Source organism: Ornithorhynchus anatinus, chromosome 14, assembly GCF_004115215.2.
Source record: "Ornithorhynchus anatinus isolate Pmale09 chromosome 14, mOrnAna1.pri.v4, whole genome shotgun sequence".
In the NCBI taxonomy this organism is placed as follows: Eukaryota; Metazoa; Chordata; class Mammalia; order Monotremata; family Ornithorhynchidae; genus Ornithorhynchus; species Ornithorhynchus anatinus.
The window spans coordinates 29943529-29963342 of record NC_041741.1 but is presented as its reverse complement, the minus strand read 5'-3'; the positions used below and the strand labels follow the sequence as shown (position 1 = coordinate 29963342).

Genomic DNA, 19814 nt, shown 5'->3' with positions numbered 1-19814 from the left:
CATTTTACCTCGGGAATAAATACATAGGGCTTCAGAATGACACCTGGTGAAATTTACTATATCATATAAGCTATTCTGAGTGGGTAACATGCCTACCAATTCTGTTGTATTGTACTCTCCCAACCACCTTAGTATAGTGCTCTAAACACTGTAATCTCTCAGTCAGTGTCATTGATTAATTGATGTAAAATATGTTCGATTTAGATCATCCAAAGTGTTTGGCAAAAATCATAAAACACAAACTAATGCTACCATTTTGTAAACCCCAGTTTGTCACACAAGACATCATGCTTGGAAATTAGATTTATTATAATTTTTTGACCAATATCTTCGATTTGGAAAATGACATTCAAAAAAACCACAGTTGCAGAAAAAGACAAAATTAGGTAATCCTGTTCATGACCAGTTACATATTCCTCACATAAATCAGATTTTATATTTAATTAAAAGAACCAGTAAGCACAATTACTAATAAACTAAAATATGCCTTTTGCTTGCTCAGTCAGTAATAAGAGCTTCTTTTAAGTATGTAAGGTCTTCTGGCTTTATTTGCATGTAGTTGTCGTTTCAGAATGTAAGGAGATTTTCGCTTCACAATGTCCTCTTTCTCATGGTTTGAATTTCCAGGATCCAATACATCCTCCTGCAGTAACTGAAAGAAACAGGTAGAGTGTTAGTGGGATATTGCTTTCCTTCATCTAAAATTTTCAGTGTGCCAAAGCATATTTAATGATGACCCACATTACACATGTTCCAGAAAACTTTGAATTGGTTAATTGAGATAATAGTCTAAAACAGTACTATATTCACTAGAGACCAGAGTAGTTTCACGTTTATCTCCCAGCTCTATTGCACTGCAGTCTCCCAAGTTCTTAGTTCACACATAAAGTTCTCAGTAAATGTTTGTATATGTTAAGCACTTACTATGTGCAGAGCACTGTTCTAAGCATTGGAGTAGATACAGGGTAATCAGGTTGTCCCACATGAGGCTCACAGTCTTCATCCCCATTCTACAGATGAGGTAACTGAGGCACAGAGAAGTGAAGTGTTTGCCCACAGTCACACAGCTGACAAGTGGCAGAGCCAGAATTTGAACCCATGACCTCTGACTCCCAAGCCCAAGCTCTTTCCACTGAGCCATGCTGCTTCCCTAATGATAATAATAATAATGATGATGATATTTGTTAAGCGCTTACTATGTGCCAAGCACTGTTCTAAGTGCTGGGGGGATACAAGGTGATCAGTTTGTCCCACGTGGGGCTCACAGTCTTCATCCCCATTTTACAGATGAGGTCACTGAGGCACAGAGAAGTGAAGTGACTTGCCCACAGTCACACAGCTGACAAGCGCCAGAGCCAGGATTCGAACCCATGACTTCTGACTCCCAAGCCCGGGCTCTTTCCACTGAGCCATGCTGCACTCATTGATTGATTGAGGGTAAGGTTCTGCCTCCAGTTCATCATCATTTCATTTGAAGTACGCCAGTTTGAAACGTGCAGTAGGCAAAGTCCAGGTTGTCCAACTCTTGTTCTGTCCTCCACTAAGTACTGAGCACTGTGCACTGCATACAGTGAGCATTCACTAAATATGACTGATTGATACAAAAGAGACCCCACTTGGAAGGAATCTGGTCACGAACTCATTTCTAGAAGTGAGGTGAAGGTATAGGGTGGACTACCGAGTACAGTTCATTGCTTTTATCCCATTTAGTATCAAAAAACGGTATTTATTGAGCACTTACTATGAGTGAAACACTATACTAAGCCCTTGGGCGAGTACACTAGAGGAGAATTAACAGACCTATTCCCTGTCCATGACGATCTTAGAGTCGACGCTTGAAGTGGCCTGCAGACAAGGTCCAGCAAACCAGAGAGAGTTATGAGATGCATAACTTTGGGAGGATACTCCCAGGGTGAGGTTAATGGGAATTGGAGGCGTGGCCTTAGAAGAAGAGGCATTAGTGTAAAAATGCAGCCCACACCATGGATCACTTCATCGGAGCCTGATTATTTTCTGGTTAGTCCAATCCTGTCTGTGGAACATTCATTTGGTTTATTGTTTCCTGGCCCAATTAGCCTGGATTAAATACCGGTGAGCTCAAAGAACGCTCTGTAATTCTGTGGAAAAACTCATGAAATTTAACAACTTTTCTGTGAATTCAGGATGGTGGAATATCCCCGCAGAATAAGTATAATCCAAACCCCTGAATCTTCAGCAATCACTCTATTGGATGGCTTTATTCAGATCCTTATGTTAACCAGGTGTGGATACCTTATGTGGATTGGGTATCTTATGTATTGGCTGGAAATATGTATTTGCTACAATACCCATCTAGTTATAAAATATACAAAATCAGATTAGGCCATTAATATTCAACTTTTTCCTAATAAAATGCATTTAGATTTCTAAGTGAAATGCTTTCTGCTGAAATTGAGCAGCCCAAACTACTGAAGCGAATGAGCTCCAAAATATTGTCCAAACTCCAGAATCCCTGGACTGGCTCCAACATTTTTTCATTTTAGTAAAAACTGCAGGATTTTAAAATTCTACCTCACAATGGCTACTTAGATGAAACATATATTGGCAGAAAAGTTTCCAGTTCACAAATATCTAAAAGCACTTTGAAGTGTCAGCTCTCAGGCATTAGTTCTGTAATGCCCTACCATGTTAAATAAAATGTGCCCAGATTATAAGGTATAAAAGATTGAAGGAAATTAAATGATTAGCCTTTTAAGATAAAGCACAAAGATCAAATAAAATATAAAAGCATTAAAGTTCAGATGAAGTTCTGCAGGAGTTGTGGTTCATGACAACAATATTGCAGGATGAAATATGATGTGATTAATATTATTTAAAATGTGCTATCTACTTTCCCTAATTTAACAGGCATTTTTTGAAGTCTCAGTTCTTTCCTGGGCATGAGACATGCCCATTTAATAGCAATTTCCATTCTACAGAATTTAATGTTCTTAGGCAGTCTTATGGAATGTGAGTTCATGGCGCTAAAATTGCACAGAAAGTTTGTTTTCCACTGATTATATTTTTAATTTTGGGGAATTAGTCAATTAATATGCAGTCATTATAATTCATAAAAAGGTGAATGAATATCAGTGATGATGGGAGAGAGAAATATGATGGGAAACAGCATAGTGTAGTGGATAGATCACCAGCCTGGGAGTCAGAAGGTCATGAGTGGAACATTCCACCACTTGTCTGCTATGTGACCTAGGACAAATCGCTTCAGTTCTCAGTGCTTTATGTGTGAGTGGAAAAAAATGCCCTTTAAAAAGTGTTCTGATGCTATTCAATTCCAATATCAGTAAGGGAAAAAACTGAATTTTCTGATTCTATAGTATCTTCTATAGGGTCTAAGATCATTCTCTGGCCATATTGGATCTTCAAGTATCAGTAACTATTATATGTTTAGATTCAAGAATGTAGTTAAGAAACTAGTATCATTTAAAATTTCATAGAATTAGGCTATAGAAAGTTTGCAATAACTTTTGGTTACTTATTGTCATTATCCATGGGGCAATGAACAAAATGTAAATTATCATCCATGTTGAGAAATTATCTTTCATTAAATCCTATCCCTAAGGAATTTGTTTCAACCTGCAGGTTATCATTTGAAAATAGAAAAAGGAGTTACTGTCAGAAAATCCGGTTCCCTAATCTTTAGTTTCTATGTGTAAGGTCTATAATTATTTGTGCCATAGTTTGAATGGCATTATCATTTTATTTTTAAATTTTAACAGCAGTTAAATGTCAAGAGCTTTCATCTTTCATGCATTTGTTGGCTCCTGTTTCTTTCATATTCTTATTCATCTTTGTGGCATTTCTTTCTCAGAAGAAAATATACAGTTTTTTCTTGTCCCATATCTCAATATTTTGCAAAATCAAGCATATGAATTTTGTTTCTAGTGAAACTCACTTGAAGTTTGGATTTAAAAAAAATGTTCTAGAACCAGTTAAAATACTTTGATGGCTATTCTTACATGTGAAATGAACACTGGGCAATTCAACTTTTCTCCTTGGAAGTTTCATTGTACTATGTAGTAATGTAAAAATCAGAAGCCTTATTTTGCACTTTTTCCTATGTGTATTCTGAATAGTAGATAATAGTAAATGCTAATTAGGAACAGCACACCTGAAGCAATACGAGCTAGTCAGTGAACAAGAACACAAAACATTTCCAAAAATGTTAATTTAAAAATGAATGTTTCCCTGATAGAACTTTCAAAGAAAAGGTCTCCTTTATTTAAAATATCAGCCTCCAGTACTTATACTATCATATTACATAGTGCAAGATCAATCTTCTTGGAATGAGATGAATTTAGAGCTTTTGTGCAGTTCTCATGAAAATACAAATGTCCAATGAATAAACTGATCCTAGATTCCATTAATCAGCCTAGTTCAGAATTTTGAGGGCCAAACCATCACATTTCTCAAGACTTTCTATACCGAAGTTGCAGATTTGAAACTTTGTAACAGCTGCTCTTGCTCACTTTAAGGCTTTAATTTTCTCACATAGGTTGTAGCATGCCCAGTTCTTGCTTAATTTATATTCCACACCACTCTGGAATATATGGAATGAATGTCCTACAAATACAGAAGATTTCCTGCATTTATTAAAACTCTGGAATCCTCAAAAGAAGAAGGGTGAATAGGAAAGCCTGTTGTTGGGTAGGGATTGTCTCTATTTGTTGCTGAATTGCACTTTCCCAGCACTTAATACAGTGCTCTGCCCACAGTAAGTGGTCAATAAATACCATGGAATGAATGAAGGAAGCAGAAATTGGGCATGCCCTGGTTTTCAACAAAAATAACATGGTCAACCAGGCAATGAAAAGTAAAACGATTAAAAGTTTGAAGGCTACAAAGACAAATTGGTCTAAATGTTGATGATACTTAAACATTTAGAACTTACTCAACTGATTATTAAATGATATTCTATGCTTTATATTCAACAAGGAGTCTACAAGAACAAGAATAATGTAATTCCTATTTGTAGTTTATCTTGAAAACATTAAGGAACTCTGTTAATATGTCATTTTGATACTGAATAATTTGGTTCCTAGAAATTAAGACACAAAACAAAATGTCTGAATTGATATTATAATTAAAAGGCAACTAATTAACATAAATTTGCAAAATTAAGATAAAAATTAAATATAAAATGGCATATTTAAAAACACATATGCATATATTACATTATGATGTGTTATAGGAAAATATTTTAAATAAATTAATTAAACTTAAAAAATTGTTCATTCAAAATTGGTTCATACTTCCAGGGCTCCAGGGAACAGTTTACTCTAATTGCATGTCACTTTGGATTCTGAGTCACCTATGATCATCAATAAATAGTAAGTCCTTATGGTGCACTAAAGAAGTGAGCAGGTTTGATTTGGGTTAGCAGTTAAATTCTCTACTCCCTGAGAGAAATATCAGAACGATAAACTGCTAACTAATGAGCCAAATTTAGTTTTTATTGACAGTTGAGATCCACAATCACTTGAAATATATTTTGCAGAGTTTCGATGTGATTGGAGTTTTTATGTGTCTGATTCTTTCAAATCTAAATGAAATCTTTCTGTTTTTAATTTGTTTATAGTTTATCAAACATTATTTTATGGTTCTGAGGAAAAAAAACCTGAGTCCTAAGTGCACAGGATCTCTTGAACATCAAAAAAAAAAACCTCTTCTTAAATATTTCTGTGAGTAAATTTAAGAAGATTTGAAGCTTAGAAGCATATGGATTAAATTTATCATAATATACATGCTGTTTTAAATTTTTTGAGGAAAAGCCTTCTGGTAAACTCCAAATATTTGAAAAACTGACTTAGAATGTCACAGATTTCCAGATCCCAACACATTTCTCCGCATGATGGTTCAGTCATCTGCAATATTTGCAACTTTTCCCATGAATCTAATTTTCAGGAAAAAAAAAGACCAATATGGCTAAGAACAACATAACAGTAAATCATATTTTTTTCTTTACCTCCCAGTGCTGAAAGGCTCTGCTGTGGCAGATTTTTTGCAGCTGATATACGGTCAACATTGCTTCCAAACTAAAACCATCTAAAGCAGTGGGAAATTGCTTTCTTGTAATAAGCTCTTCTTCACCAGTCTCTCCTGTTTCTTCGGCTTGGCTGTTTAAGTTATTGATAAGACTGCAAACATTTAGCAGGGTCATTTTCCAGTAAGGAAGCCTTGCTTTGCTAATCTGAAAGATATAAAAGAATGCACAAAACTGAAGATTTGTATTTGAAGATCCATTTTAGCAATAGAAATATGTCTAACCACTAAAAGTGGTTGTTGATCAATGTTTATCAATCATATTTATTTCAATATTTTTGGAAGTATTTTTCAAGTATTGATGCCCCTTAATCACTCAAATGCCAAATTGCCATATTCTCCACTGTTACTTAATTGTGGAAGCAAATGAAACACTGGGAGGTATTAAATCAGTGTCATAGTTTGGAATCAAAAATAAAAAAACTCTGATTAGAAAGAACAGCAATTTTAAATTTGTAATTAGCCTAGAAGTGAGAATAAGTGCATAATAGTATGCCCACAGATCAGCTGTGACTATAAAATGAAAAGAAATAAGACAATTTTAGGATTCTCCCTCTAAGGTTTCAGGCCAAAAAGATTAAATTTAGCAACTTTAACTTTCTGTTCATTTTAGCAGATGATGAAGTCGCATAACTAGAAAAGAAAAAGACAGCATAAAAATACGATAAGAAATTCAAATATGGGGAAAACTATGAAGAAATTCAAAATTTGGAATATTTGTTCCTTCCATTAGAAAATTCAAACTTAACTATATAAAGATCAAGGTGAAACTGATGGAGGGAAGGACTTTTTGGCCATGACTATTTTGGGAAATTAAAGAAACTTTCCATTCAGGTTATTTTGGGCTTCCAAATTCTATCTTTGACAAGGAAAAAACTCATCAACTACACTGCATTGTACAGAGGTGGGAATTTTATCATTCAAATTTAAGGCAATTATTTAACATATATAGATGGAATCTATAAACCCAGCTCATTATGGGTAGGGAATGTGTCCACTAATTCTATAGCATTGTACTCTCTGAAGTGCTTATTGTGGTGCTCTACACATTGTAAGCAATCATAAATACCTTGGACTGATTGATTGACTGATTGATTGGGGCAGAATAACCTCACATCCTTATTGATTTTGACTAAGCAAATACCCCATGTACTGATTAAATTATCTGACTCCTCTGATTTACTTTTTGGTAGTCCAGGGCTATCTCTACTAACTCTAATGGACTCTCGAATTATTAGTACAAAGCTGTGCAGAAAATAGGTGCTCACTAAATAATATTGTTTGATTGATTTAAAACAATCATGTTGTCAGTATCTCTTTCAACTAAGAATGTGGAGTAACTATTTGATGGATGTATTTTCACTTCTACTTTCCAAAGAAATTCTGTTTTCTAACAACATGCCCTTTATTAGGAGAGGTCTTTAGTAATTTTGTATGTTTTGAATCTTGGTGATTATTTTAGATGATTCCATATACAATTGGAGGCAAATAAAAAATGTGTACTATCCTAACAAAGTAGCTTTAATTCCTTCCCTTCCACCTGAAACAGCAAGAAAAGGCTCATCTGGCGTTTTCTTCATATGACATTAGTAGGCTGTCCTCATATTTAAAAGATGGGAGTTATTCAAAAGGAAATTAATCTTTCTGAGGAATGTCTAAATTAATTACTAACAGCTGCACCAAAGAACAAAATGTAGACTTTAATTTTGGTCTTATCTGGCATAATTAAAAAATATTTTGGACGGTTACATTCATCTGCCTCAAATCAGGTGATTATTCCCTCATTCTAAAATATAAATATAATTTTACCCAAACGTAAGTTAAGAATGTTGAGTGTATTCTCTGATGGAATTTCTCCAAACGGAAATATTTTACTGCTTCAAAGCAAATGGGAGGATACCATCTGTCACTATTAGTAAAGATTCCACTGCTTATGAGTGATGAGCTCGTTCTCCCTTGCAAAGCCCTCAAGGGTGCAGGGTTATAACAATATGTTGCACCAGTGCAATCTCAAGAGCTATTAAGGATGAGAAAGCACCTTCCACTTTTTTTTCCTTCTTTAAAAGTGGATATACATTTGCTCCAATTTTTTTACTGCATTTGTTAAGCAGTTAGTATGTGCCAAGCACTGTACAAAACACTGGGGTAGATACAAAATAGTTGTTGGGAAAGGCAGCATGCCCTGTGCCCTATACCTCTTTTTTCTTCCTCACGCTCTACCAACTTGGCCTTTGAATCCCATGTGATAATTCCCTAGCTGCATACAGTGGAAGCCAGTCAGTCAGTTGTATTTATTGAGTGGTTACTATGTGCAGAACACTGTACTAAGTGCTTGAAGGAACACAATGCAACAATAAACAGACACATTCCCTGCCCACAGTGAATTTACAGTCTAGAGGGGAAAACAGGCATTAATATTAATAAATTACAGATATGTACATAAGGGCTGTGGGGCTGGGAGTGAGGATGAATAAAAGAAGGACGTCGGGGAGACACATAAGGGAGTGGGGAAAGAGGAAAGGAGGGCTTAGTTAGGAAAGGCTTCTTGAAGGAGATGTGCTTTGAAGTGGGCGAGAGTAATTGTCTGTGGGTTATGAGAAGTAGCATGGCTTAGTGGATAGAGCATGGGCCTGGGAATCAAAAAGACCTGGGTCTTAACACCGCCTCTGCCATGTTTCTGCTCTGTGACCTTGGTCAGATAAGTCAGTTAACTTCATTTGGCCTCTCTAATATGGGAATTAAGAGTGTGAGCCCCATATGGGACAGGGACTGTGTCCAACCTATTTAACTTATATCTACTCCAGTGCTTAGAACAGTGTTTGGCATTCATTCAGTCATATTTACTGAGCACTTACCATGTGCAGAACATTGTACTAAACACGTGGGAGAGTACGATACAACAATAAACAGACACATTCTCTGCCCACAAAAAAAGTATCATACAAAGTATACCATGATCCTCAGCTGTACAACCTACATGGGCCACTGCCCAGAGTGTTCCCAATGTGATCTGCAGACTAACGGAGTGTAGAGGTGCAGTAAGAATTGTGTCATGTTATAGCAAGCACCCCACATGAGCTTCAGATAACAAATATGGCCTAGACCATAGGTTACCAAACTTAGATGGAGAATCCATTACTAGATAACTGAAAATGGAACTTCAATAATAATAGCATCCATCTTAGTTGTTGGTTTGAAGGCAATATATATTGTTGCTGATATGCACGGATGTTTCTTCTGACACTGCTGCTTTCTTTATGAATATATACATGAAGAACATTCTCTATCCAAAATGAATAATGAAAAGTCTTATTCTGAAAGACCTGAATGTAAATACTGAGGTTCATCCTCTAGAAGTTCATCCCTGTTGTGGATAGGGAATGTGGCTGTTACATTGCTGTGTTTTACTCTCCCAAGCGCTTAGTACAGTGCCCTGCACACAGTAAGCACTCAATAAACATGACTGATTGATTGATTGACTTCAGTGTTAATCTTTTCCGAATTCACTGAATTACCCTTTCATCGTGGTCATTGTTTTCATCTCAGAAAGAGACATTGTTCTCGGATTACTTCACCCACAGGACAAAAAATTTTGATGCACTGTAAGAGCAAACCTCATCTGATAGTAGGTCAGCAGTGGCTCTAAAAATTTGCCTTTAATGCCAAAAATAAAACCTGAAGCCTTTTTTCTCAAATATCATAGTTTCACTATAGTCATGACCTGAAAAGTAGGTCAAGACTTTCTATTACTGAAGTTACTTGGAATGTTTGAAAGAAAAAAAAGCCTTTAAAATTAAACATCGGTCACTGTGAAGTAAAGAACACATCAAATGAATCAATCTATCTCTGTAAATCTGTCCTAATCCAGAGATACACATTCACCAACCACATTCAATGAAATTCAACTTAATTTGTTGAGGTTAAGAAGTTGGGACATGAATATGATTGTCTGTTGGATCCCTAGAATCTTGATCAAAGAGGTAACAAATTGAAAATTGATATTGAAAATAAATCATACAGATGACTCTCAAAGATCATCATATGAACCTCATTAGCTGTCCATGATTATTGCTTTTTGAGTTAAATTTTGACCTGAATATTTGGAACTTAATTTAGGTAAATATGGGATAACGCTTATGAGAAGTGAACAGGGCCATGAATATTTGGGACTTTAATTCAGTATGTATGGAATGGTGAGCACATTTAGAAAGAAGTATTGTGAGGAACATAAATTAGAGTGCAACATTTAGAGTCACTGTAGCAATAATAAATCTCCCATTCAGTAGACAAAAATGCATTTTCTCTATTAAATTGACCACAAGGAACTCAAAACCAGATTTTCTAATATATTACAATTCATCTGGATTTTATACAAGTCACCATTCGAGGGGGATGAGCATAATGCAAATCTGCTTTAAATTGGGACCTATCATAGTCATAAATTCATTCACTCCCATCACTTATTTAATCTGATTCTCTTTGCAAAGTTGGAGTGGTTGATATAGAGGATCTGAGCATCATTCTTTCTTGCTAATATCCCTGGTACAGGGAAAGTTGCTTTGGGAGATGGGGAAGCTGGATCTCCCCTAGTCCCAGGGTGGTGTAGCAATCAAATGGAGATATCCTTCTATTCTGGAATTGTTGCCAATCCATGCTAACCTGGGATTGAAAGTGATCCCTCCCTACATCCTATCAATCCATCTGATTACCCTGTATCTACCCCAGTGTTTAGAACAGTGCTCTCCACATAGTAAGCTCTTAACAAATACCAACATTATTATTATTAATCTAGTGGGAAGCTTGGGTTTGTTGGCCCCTTTGACTCTTGGTCACCACCACCATGCCTTGGTCTGATTGAGTCTGTAATTTTGATAGTTTGTCCCCAACTTTCTTCTTATTACTCATTTTGCTCATTTTCCTTATTGTACTCACTAAGGAAAATCCAATGTGTGGTATAATTCAACAGCCTGTCATTTCAAAAACTTTGTTATATGAAATATGTATTTTCAGGAACATTTTTGATCATTTCTTAGCTCTTTTCTACACCACTCAACTTCATCCAATCTTTTCCACTTCCTAAAAATTCCCTCTTCCACGAGGCATTTCTCAATAATCTTCTACCTTTCTGCTTATGACATTTCATTGATCTCTATAGCACTGATTAATATATCTGTTTATTTGGTCCATTGTATTAACCTGTTCTCTCACTGTTTATTATATAACACACTGATCCAAGTATTTATTATATCCCACCTTAACTACAGCATCTGCCTCCTCACTGACCCCGTTGCCTACTCTCTGTCCCCACTCCAGGCCATACGTCACTCTGCTGCCTGGATCATTTTTCTAAAAAAATGTTTACTCTCTGTTTCCTTTCTGCTCAGAAAAGGTCCAGTGGTTACCCATTCATCTCTACATCAGTCAAATCTCCTACCACTGGCTTTAAAACACTCAGTGAGTCCTACTTTACCTACTTCAACCCAACTGAAACATTTTGCTTCTCTAACTCCAACACGATCCCTTGTCCACATTCTTCCTCTAGCTTGGGACTCCTTTCCACTTCATAGCTAACAGACCACCACATGTTCCACCTTGAAAGCCCTACTAAAATCCCAATTCCTCCAAGAGGTCTTCCCTGACTAAGCCTCACTTCTAAGCCTTCCTTTGTGTGTTGCTATGAACTTCAGTCCGTACCCCTTAAGTACGTTGATATCCATCACTTTTCCAGCCCCGAAGCACTTTTGTACATATCCTTTTGCTCTACCATTGCCTCTATTGGTATTTTATTTTAATGTCTGTCTTCCGTTCTTGTCTGTAAGCTCCTTGTGGGCAGGGACTATGTCTAGATTCTCGTGATTGTATTCTCTTCTTCCAAGAGTTTAGTACAGTGCTCTGTATACCGTAAGCACTCAATCAGTACTATTGATTGACTGATCGATTATACTGAACAGTTTCCACTTCATGTCTGTTTGTCCTTCAAGGATGGGATTGTGTCGTGTACATCTGCTACAGGGCTCTAAGTGGGCCTTCAGTAAATGCCATTGATAATAATAATAGTGTTGGTATTTGTTAAGCGCTTACTATGTGCAGAGCTCTGTTCTAACCGCTGGGGTAGATACAGGGTAATCAGGTTGTCCCACGTGAGGCTCACAGTTAATCCCCATTTTACAGATGAGGTAACTGAAGCACAGAGAAGTGAAGCGACTTGCCCACAGTCACACAGCTGACAAGTGGCAGAGCCGGCATTTGAACCCATGACCTCTGACTCCCAAGCCCAGACTCTTTCCACTGAGCCACACTGCTTCTCTTAATGGATATTCCCCAACTGTAAATCAGTTAAAATTGACTGTAAGAGTAATGGTGACTAAAATATGTTATTTATTCATGGAAAAAAAAGTTTTCTTGACATTACTGAGAAGTAAAATCTTATTATAAATGTTGGTGTGCCTGTATGTACTACTTGAAACATATGTGCCTACTAAAATAAGTAGTTCTCATAGCCCTCTAGACTGTGAGCTCACTGTGGGCAGGGATTGTCACTCTATTTCTTTATTGTACTTTCCCAATCACTTAGTACAATGCTCTCTACACACAGTAAGCACTCAATAAGTATGATTGAGTAAATGAATAAATTTTTAAAAACTTCATTGGTGCTGTTCAATTCTAAATCGGGTTGCACTTTTCTTGCAAATTGAAATAATTTATTTTAAAGAGGCAAGTCAAAGTAATCGCTGTGCCTGCCTTATGAAAACGTCCCATCATCTGATTCCCGTTAGAATCTAAATACCTCTCAATAACTTTGCTTAAGCCAATGATGATATGGATTTAACCTAATAACTTAGAAAACTATTAGAAAAATGTTGACATAGAACTATAGCAATAATTGTAGTATGTGTAAAGTGCATACTATGTCAATAGCACTTTTCTAAGCTCAGCATTAGACACAAGATAATTAGGTCAGTCACAGTCCCTGTTCTATATGAGGTTTGTAGACTAAGTAGAAAGGAAGACAGGTATTTAATTCCCACTTCACAGATGAGATAACTGAGGCCAAATAATTAAGTGACTTGCCCAAAGACACATAGCAGGCAATTGTCAGAGAAGGATTAGAACCCAGGTCCCTTTTTCATAGCATTTGTTAAGCGCTTACTATAGTCCAGGCATTGTACTGAGTGTAGATACAAGATAATCAAGTTGGACACAGTCCACATCCCAAACGTGGTTCACAGTATTAATCCCTATTATACAGATGAAGTAATTGAGGCCCAGAGAAGTTACATGACTTGCCCTAGCTCACACAGCAGAAAAGTGGCAGAGCTTGGATTGGAAACCATGTCCTTCTGACTCTCTACCCCATATTCTTTCCACTAAGCCATGCTGTTTTTCCATAATGGCCTCCAGGTCTCCCTGCCACCTGGAAATTGATATGCAAGGCCAGTTTTTTCACACTAATCTGTTTTGGAAAAAATCTACTTAGAAAGCTGTATTTCAAAACTCATAGTTCTAGAGAGACAATGTATTCAAAGATGTATGTGATTATGCCAGGTGAAATATTCATGTAGGCCTTGCAAAGAGACCTAGTTAAAATTGTAATATTATGATGAAAAATTCCATGTAAAAAAACTTTCTCTTTTTGTCCTCTATTAACCATTTCATCAAATTTCTTGTTTGTTAATGTTGATGCATTTAGCAACCAGTTTCCCCACCACTGAGGCTGCAAGACTTGGATGAAGTGTCTGTGTTTCTAGGACCTGGAGGAGAGTGTAAGAGCTCTGCAGTAAATAGGAGATATCAAGGACGCCCAGGAGACGTATTTGTTAAGCGCTTACTATGTGCAGAGCACTGTTCTAAGCACTGGTGTAGATACAGGGTAATCAGGTTGTCCCACGTGAGGCTCACAGTTAATCCCCATTTTACAGATGAGGTAACTGAGGCCCAGAGAAGTTAAGTGACTTGCCCACGGTCACAAAGCTGCCAAGTGGCAGAGCCGGGACTCGAACCCATGACCTCTGACTTCCAAGCCCGGGCTCTTTTCCACTGAGCCACGCTGCTTCTCTAATGTTAGGGCAAACTCAGCACAAATCCTCTAAATGGCATCTATGACATCATCCCACTGTGTTGTCCCTTCCCTAGCCTGTGTATCATCACATGCATGCCAAATATCAGGTGTTCCCCAGTGCTGGCAATGGTCGCCTCAATAGTTGGGGTTTGCAGACATTACCTCCAGCCTGAATAGAATTGGCAGACCTTGAAGTTTGGCCAGAACAGATATGCTGTGGTTCCCTAGTTTGCAGAACAGGAATCTTAAAATCATATCCTTTCCGTGGTCCATGAGAGGATTCTATCCTTTCATTTTGGTTCAAAAGAGCACTATTTCTGTGATCTATCCTGGTCACAGAGTTCAGTCAGGCTGCCCTTGGCCTCCCTCTCTTTTCCTTGGAATTCTCCCCTCCCATCAGGATTATAGCCAGAAGAAGAGAAGGGCAGCCAGCGGGAGCTGTTGCAAATGGTGCAAAGTGACTTGCACTCCCTTGTTCTCAAGGCAGTTGACCACTGCTCTTTTCTGCTGTTAAAATTTCTTCTCAGGGACTTTCTTCCCAGAAACCTTTAACCCAAAAAATAAAATTGAAAATGAAGCAATTAAGTGAAGTTTAATTGATTCCCAGGTGATGGTTTTCCAGGGCTCTGCTGGAGGAAGAGATTACTTTTTCTCTGTGAATCTTACAGACAGAGAGCAGAAGAAAGGAGGGAAAGAGAAGGAGGACCGAAGCAGAAAGAAACAAAAACAGAGGCAGAGAGGTGGGTGAAGTAGGGCTAGAAGGAAGGGTGCTTTTAGGACAGATAAATTAGTTTTTCTTCCAAAGATAAGGGACAGATGAGGCCCAGTGGATAGAACATGGGCCTGGAAGTCAGGAGCACCTGGGTTCTCATCTCTGCTCCCCCACTTATCGCTTTACTTCTTTGTGCCTCAGTTGAGCCTCTTTCTCTCATCTGTAAAATGGGGATTAAGACTGTGAGCCCCAAGTGGAACAGGGACTGAGTCCAACCTGATTAACTTGTATCTACTCCGGCATTTAGTACAGTACCAGGTGCTTTCTATGTGCACATTGAAAGCGCTTAACAAAAACCATTAAAAAAATAACTGAATATGAATGACTGGTTTAAGAACAAATACAGAAGTATTTATTGTCCCTACTATTACTACTACCTGTGGTATTTGTTAAGCATATTCATTCATTCAGTAGTATTTACTGAGCGCTTACTATGTGCAGAGCACTGTACTAAGTGCTTGGAATGTACAATTCGGCAACAGATAGAAACAATCCCTGCCCATTGACGGGCTTACAGTCTAATCGGGGAGATAGACAAAAACAATAGCAATAAGTAGAATCAAGAGGATGTACACCTCATTAACAAAATGAATAGGGTAATAAAGATATATACACATGAGTAAATGAGCACAGTGCTGAGGGGAGGGGAAGGGATGGGAGAGGAGCAGAGGCAAAGTGGAGGGCAAGCACTGGGGTAGATAGCAGTTAATCAAGTTGGACACAGTCCCTATCCTACATTAGACTCACAATCTAAGTAGGAGAGAAAACAGGCATTGAATCCCCATTTTACAGATGAAGACACTGAGGCAAATAGAAGATAAGTTATGTGTCCAAGGTCACAGAGCGTTCAAAATTAGAACAGGTCCTAACTCCCAGGCCTGTGGTCTTTCCACTGAGCTACGCTACTTCCCAAGTATTAAATATATTCTTCCAGATGTGTTTTCTAAAACAAGATGCCCCTAGTTACTCAGAAGTTAAGATGTTCCTGGCCTCATAAACACAAAGAACATATATGTGTGTATGTGTAAGTTAAATAGAATTTCTCTTTGTTATATCAAAGGAATTTTGACATTATTATTTTGGTGATGTGGCACAACAGGAGACTGTGGACCATTTAGGTGAATCAGTGATCTTAATTGCATGGCAATACTCTGTAATAGAGAGAGTAGATGTGAGCTTCACATACCTGAAGGCCAGAAGGGTTCTCCTGAATGGAGAACAACGGAGACAGATTATAGCCATTGACCATATTAATCAATCGATCAATGATATTTTACAGCGCTTACTATGTGTAGAGCACTGTACTAAGTTCTTGTGAAGACACAATCCAACAGAACTAGCAGATACGGCTCCACCAGGCATCTCCAACCAGGGAATATTCCCTAATGTTCTCCAGTTTCATGAAAAGAACCAAAATGCTACAGAATGATTGTCACTGATTATATTAGTTAACTTGCATAGTTAATATCAAGTTTCATATCAAAATTACATAAAGCAATATATTCCCCTTCCCTTATACGTCAGTTAGCTTTTACTTGTCAATTAATTTGAGGTCCATAGAGCTTTCACCAGACACAAGGTGATTAGGAACGTATTTTCTTTAAATATGCAGACAACACTGAGTAAAATAACAAAAGTTATACTTAATTAAAATAGTCACAATTATGAGTGATAGGTACTTGAATTTTGCTGTAGAAAATGACCTTGAATGAGTCATTTAACTTATCTGTGACTCAGTTCTCTATCTGCAAAATGGGATTCAATACGTGTTCCCCCTTTTACACAGACAGTGAGCCCCATGTGGGACCTGATTATCTTGTATTGACCCCAGCACTCAGTACAGTGCTAGCTACATAATAAGTGCCTAACAAGTTTCACAACAATTATAACTGTTATCATTACAAGTTCAGATGCTCTCCAACAGTTGACTGAAAAAGAGAGAAAAATACCTTTGATGTATACATATTGGTCAATAAATCTGCTTCTAACGCTTTCATTTCCTCTTCGGAGTCTGTGTGAAAATAAAAACATATGTTTGCCATATCGTCACATAGAAGTCGATTACATTTTAGTGTACAGCTTTTAGATTCATTGTGAAAAGAATATTTTGACATAATGGTCTTATAAGATGTAAGACATACCAAGTTCTCTGTTTTGGGAAAAGAAATTATAGATTAGTTTCCTGATAATAGCCATATTGTCTAATAAAACTGCTGATCTAAAAGTCAATATGTGGTCATTCAACAAATTGATTATGGCTTTATTTGTAATTCTTTCACTAAATGATTTCACTAATCTCTGAATTTTCAAACCATTTTCCAATATTTCTGAAAAGTAAGGGAGCTTTTCTACAATCCTGGCTGTGCTTAATCATTACCCAGCATGCTATTAGCATCAATGTAATAGCTTCTTTAAAATGAGTTTTTCATGTAGAACAAGATGTTGAGTTGTTTCAGGGGAAAAAAAGATCCATAAGGTGGATATTTATCTGGGAATTTGAACACATTTAAAGAATAGTGTAAAAAAATGCATGAAATACTATAACACCTTCCCAACACTGAACAATATAAAATAAAATGTTAAAAATGTACATATTTAAAATTGAAATTGTACAATTGTAATTGTAATTAAAATTGAATTGAATAATTGTTCAAGTGACATAATGAAGACCATTCAAGCTGACAAGTTATATATTGGAAAATTCATTTCCCTATTAAGATATCTGCTTTTCACTAATGACTATACAAAAGAAAGAAAACATAAATATAGTTATATTGCTCATTTGAATAAATGTGATCTATAACAGAAACAGAGAAATAACTTGTTTCTCACAAATTACAATCTAATTGAACAGAATAAAACTTGACTATAAACCGTTTATTAACACAATTTACTACTGGTAGGACTGAAATTTTGCTAGAAAACCTGTACTACTAGTCCTTCAGGAACTATACATTTTTCTAAAGAAAGGAAAGTGTTAAAGTGTCTAAGAGAGTTGAATGATTGAAGCTAATAGATGAAGCTTCAACTGATGGTATGGCTTAAAACTCAATAGTGAAGTGTTGAATTAATAAACAGGGTTTTCAAAATATGGATTAAAGGGGCCCTCATTGTGCACATGTATATTAAAGAATATCATGTTTTAATATTATTTCTGAGATGTTCTGAGTTATCCCTTAAAATAACTTTACTGGTTACACTCTAAGGTTTCCTTTACTAAATACTCTAAATTGTCCAGGAATTCAGTGTTTAAATATTAGTCTTATTTTAATAATTGCCTTATATGTTCAAATACATTCATAAGTAGTATACCCAGGAACATATTTCTTTTCTTTTCATTCAACACTACTTGGACCTTTAAAATTCTATTTTCATCTAAAAACAAAAATAGAACTTATTTCTCTATTGAATTCTGAGGGCAATCTGTGTGGAAACATAGAAAGGTATTTGCATTCTTTTTCTAATACACTAGTCTGATGTTTTAGCCAGAGAATCTCTCTTCTGGGAGGAATGACTTCTCTTTAAATTAAAATACACAAAGTGGAGATGTTTTCCATTTTTATATGAATCAACCTTTCAGTGTTTCTAAAATTTTCAATAATGCTTCATAATACTGAATGTTTCACTCTGTCTCTCCATGTTTGCAAAAACATCTTTTTAACCTTAGATGCTGATTTGTACTTATATGAAAATATTTCTAAATGGGACTATGGATGGCAGCTAGTGAAAGCAATCAGCTGAATATATAAAAGGAAAATTCTGAAATGAAACAGTCTAACGATGAGTCCCGGTTTCATGAGCTCTCTTAATGTCAGAAGCTATGTTCTAATCTTATTTACTTAGGTCTCATCCTAAAAAAAGGATGTGCAGTATTTCCTTTGCACTTCCTCTTTTAGACTTTGCAAATTTACAATTATGAAATCTCTCCATTTGAGATTCCACACAGACAGAGAAAAAAAAACCACCACCTTGCATTAAAAAGCTCACTAGAACAAGTTAAAAGGAAAACTACATTGGATATTTCTCTCTGCAAATGTGAATAATAAAGGTTGAAACATTGCTAGCAAGGAAAAAATCTCTCTTCTCTCTTACGGGAGTTATAAAGAGCAGCTGAGTTTACCTGAGCACAGACTCCAAGAGGTGAAAGCCAGAAGCATCATGCATGCCAGTTGAATTTTCATTTTGGTCATCTTTTTCTCTGCCTCCTAGAAAGTAAAGTCCATATATTTTTGAAAGAAGAGCTGAATGTTTCTATCTTCTCCTGTTGCCTTCTGCTGACTTGGTGAGTGACTGAACCATGAGTGGAGCTCTGGACCATTCCCTAACTATATAAGCAGTTGGATGATGTCACAAGTGTACAGTGATTATCTATCGTGAAATGCCCTCCCTCGATTCCTCCTTCTCTTCACACTTTCCTCCACCCCCTTACATAGTCCCTCATCCTCCTCTTTCCCCTCCTCCTCCTCCTTCTCTACATCTGAACCTTAAGTGAAAATGACGCTATTCACTAATTGTGTTCTGCACTACTCCAGGTTTCTGACGCACACAGAGAGCCATTCAGAAACATTTCCAGGCTAAGGGAATTTGGGATTGGGGGCTGGTTTATTCATTAAGTCTCTTCCTCCATAATTGCCCCTTCTAAAAAGTTTTCAGTTTTACCCATACGTGGGATAACTCTCTCAACTTCTGATCGGAAGACTTTGGTTTTGGAGCAGACTGGGCTACAGTTTGAAGTATTTTTCAGTGAATTTTTCCTGTGAAAAATCTAGAAGTAGGTTTGGGCAATCATACCTGATGCTCCAGTCCACTCGGCATGTTAAGATTTCCCACTATTAATTTTTCTCAGCAGGCTTGGGGAAGCAGGAGGAAGGTAAGAGACGGCTAGGGACAGAGATGGAACAAAAT

The 19814-nt window shown here is 36.8% G+C and overlaps 1 protein-coding gene across 1 annotated transcript; it reads right to left on the bottom strand.

The window, feature by feature from the left end:
* Nucleotides 1-285: 285 nt before the first annotated feature.
* Nucleotides 286-19275, bottom strand: NTS (neurotensin). The gene is made up of 4 exons (XM_007670089.4): nucleotides 19030-19275; nucleotides 16859-16920; nucleotides 6002-6226; nucleotides 286-652 (listed from the first exon to the last, which is right to left on the bottom strand). Exons 1-4 carry the CDS (start codon nucleotides 19097-19099, stop codon nucleotides 503-505), a joined length of 507 nt encoding a protein of 168 aa, XP_007668279.2. The 5' UTR covers nucleotides 19100-19275; the 3' UTR covers nucleotides 286-502.
* Between the last annotated feature and the right edge of the window lie 539 nt (nucleotides 19276-19814).

What these genes read in the sequence shown, in the direction of transcription:
- NTS (XM_007670089.4), bottom strand. Translation starts at nt 19,099, where the DNA reads ATGACCAAAATGAAAATTCAACTGGCATGCATGATGCTTCTGGCTTTC. An exon ending in CTCTTGGAGTCTGTGCTCAG is followed by an intron (nt 16,921 to 19,029) that starts GTAAACTCAGCT and finishes ATTTTCACACAG; the next exon opens with ACTCCGAAGAGGAAATGAAA. An exon ending in CCAATATGTATACATCAAAG is followed by an intron (nt 6,227 to 16,858) that starts GTATTTTTCTCT and finishes TATATCTTTCAG; the next exon opens with ATTAGCAAAGCAAGGCTTCC.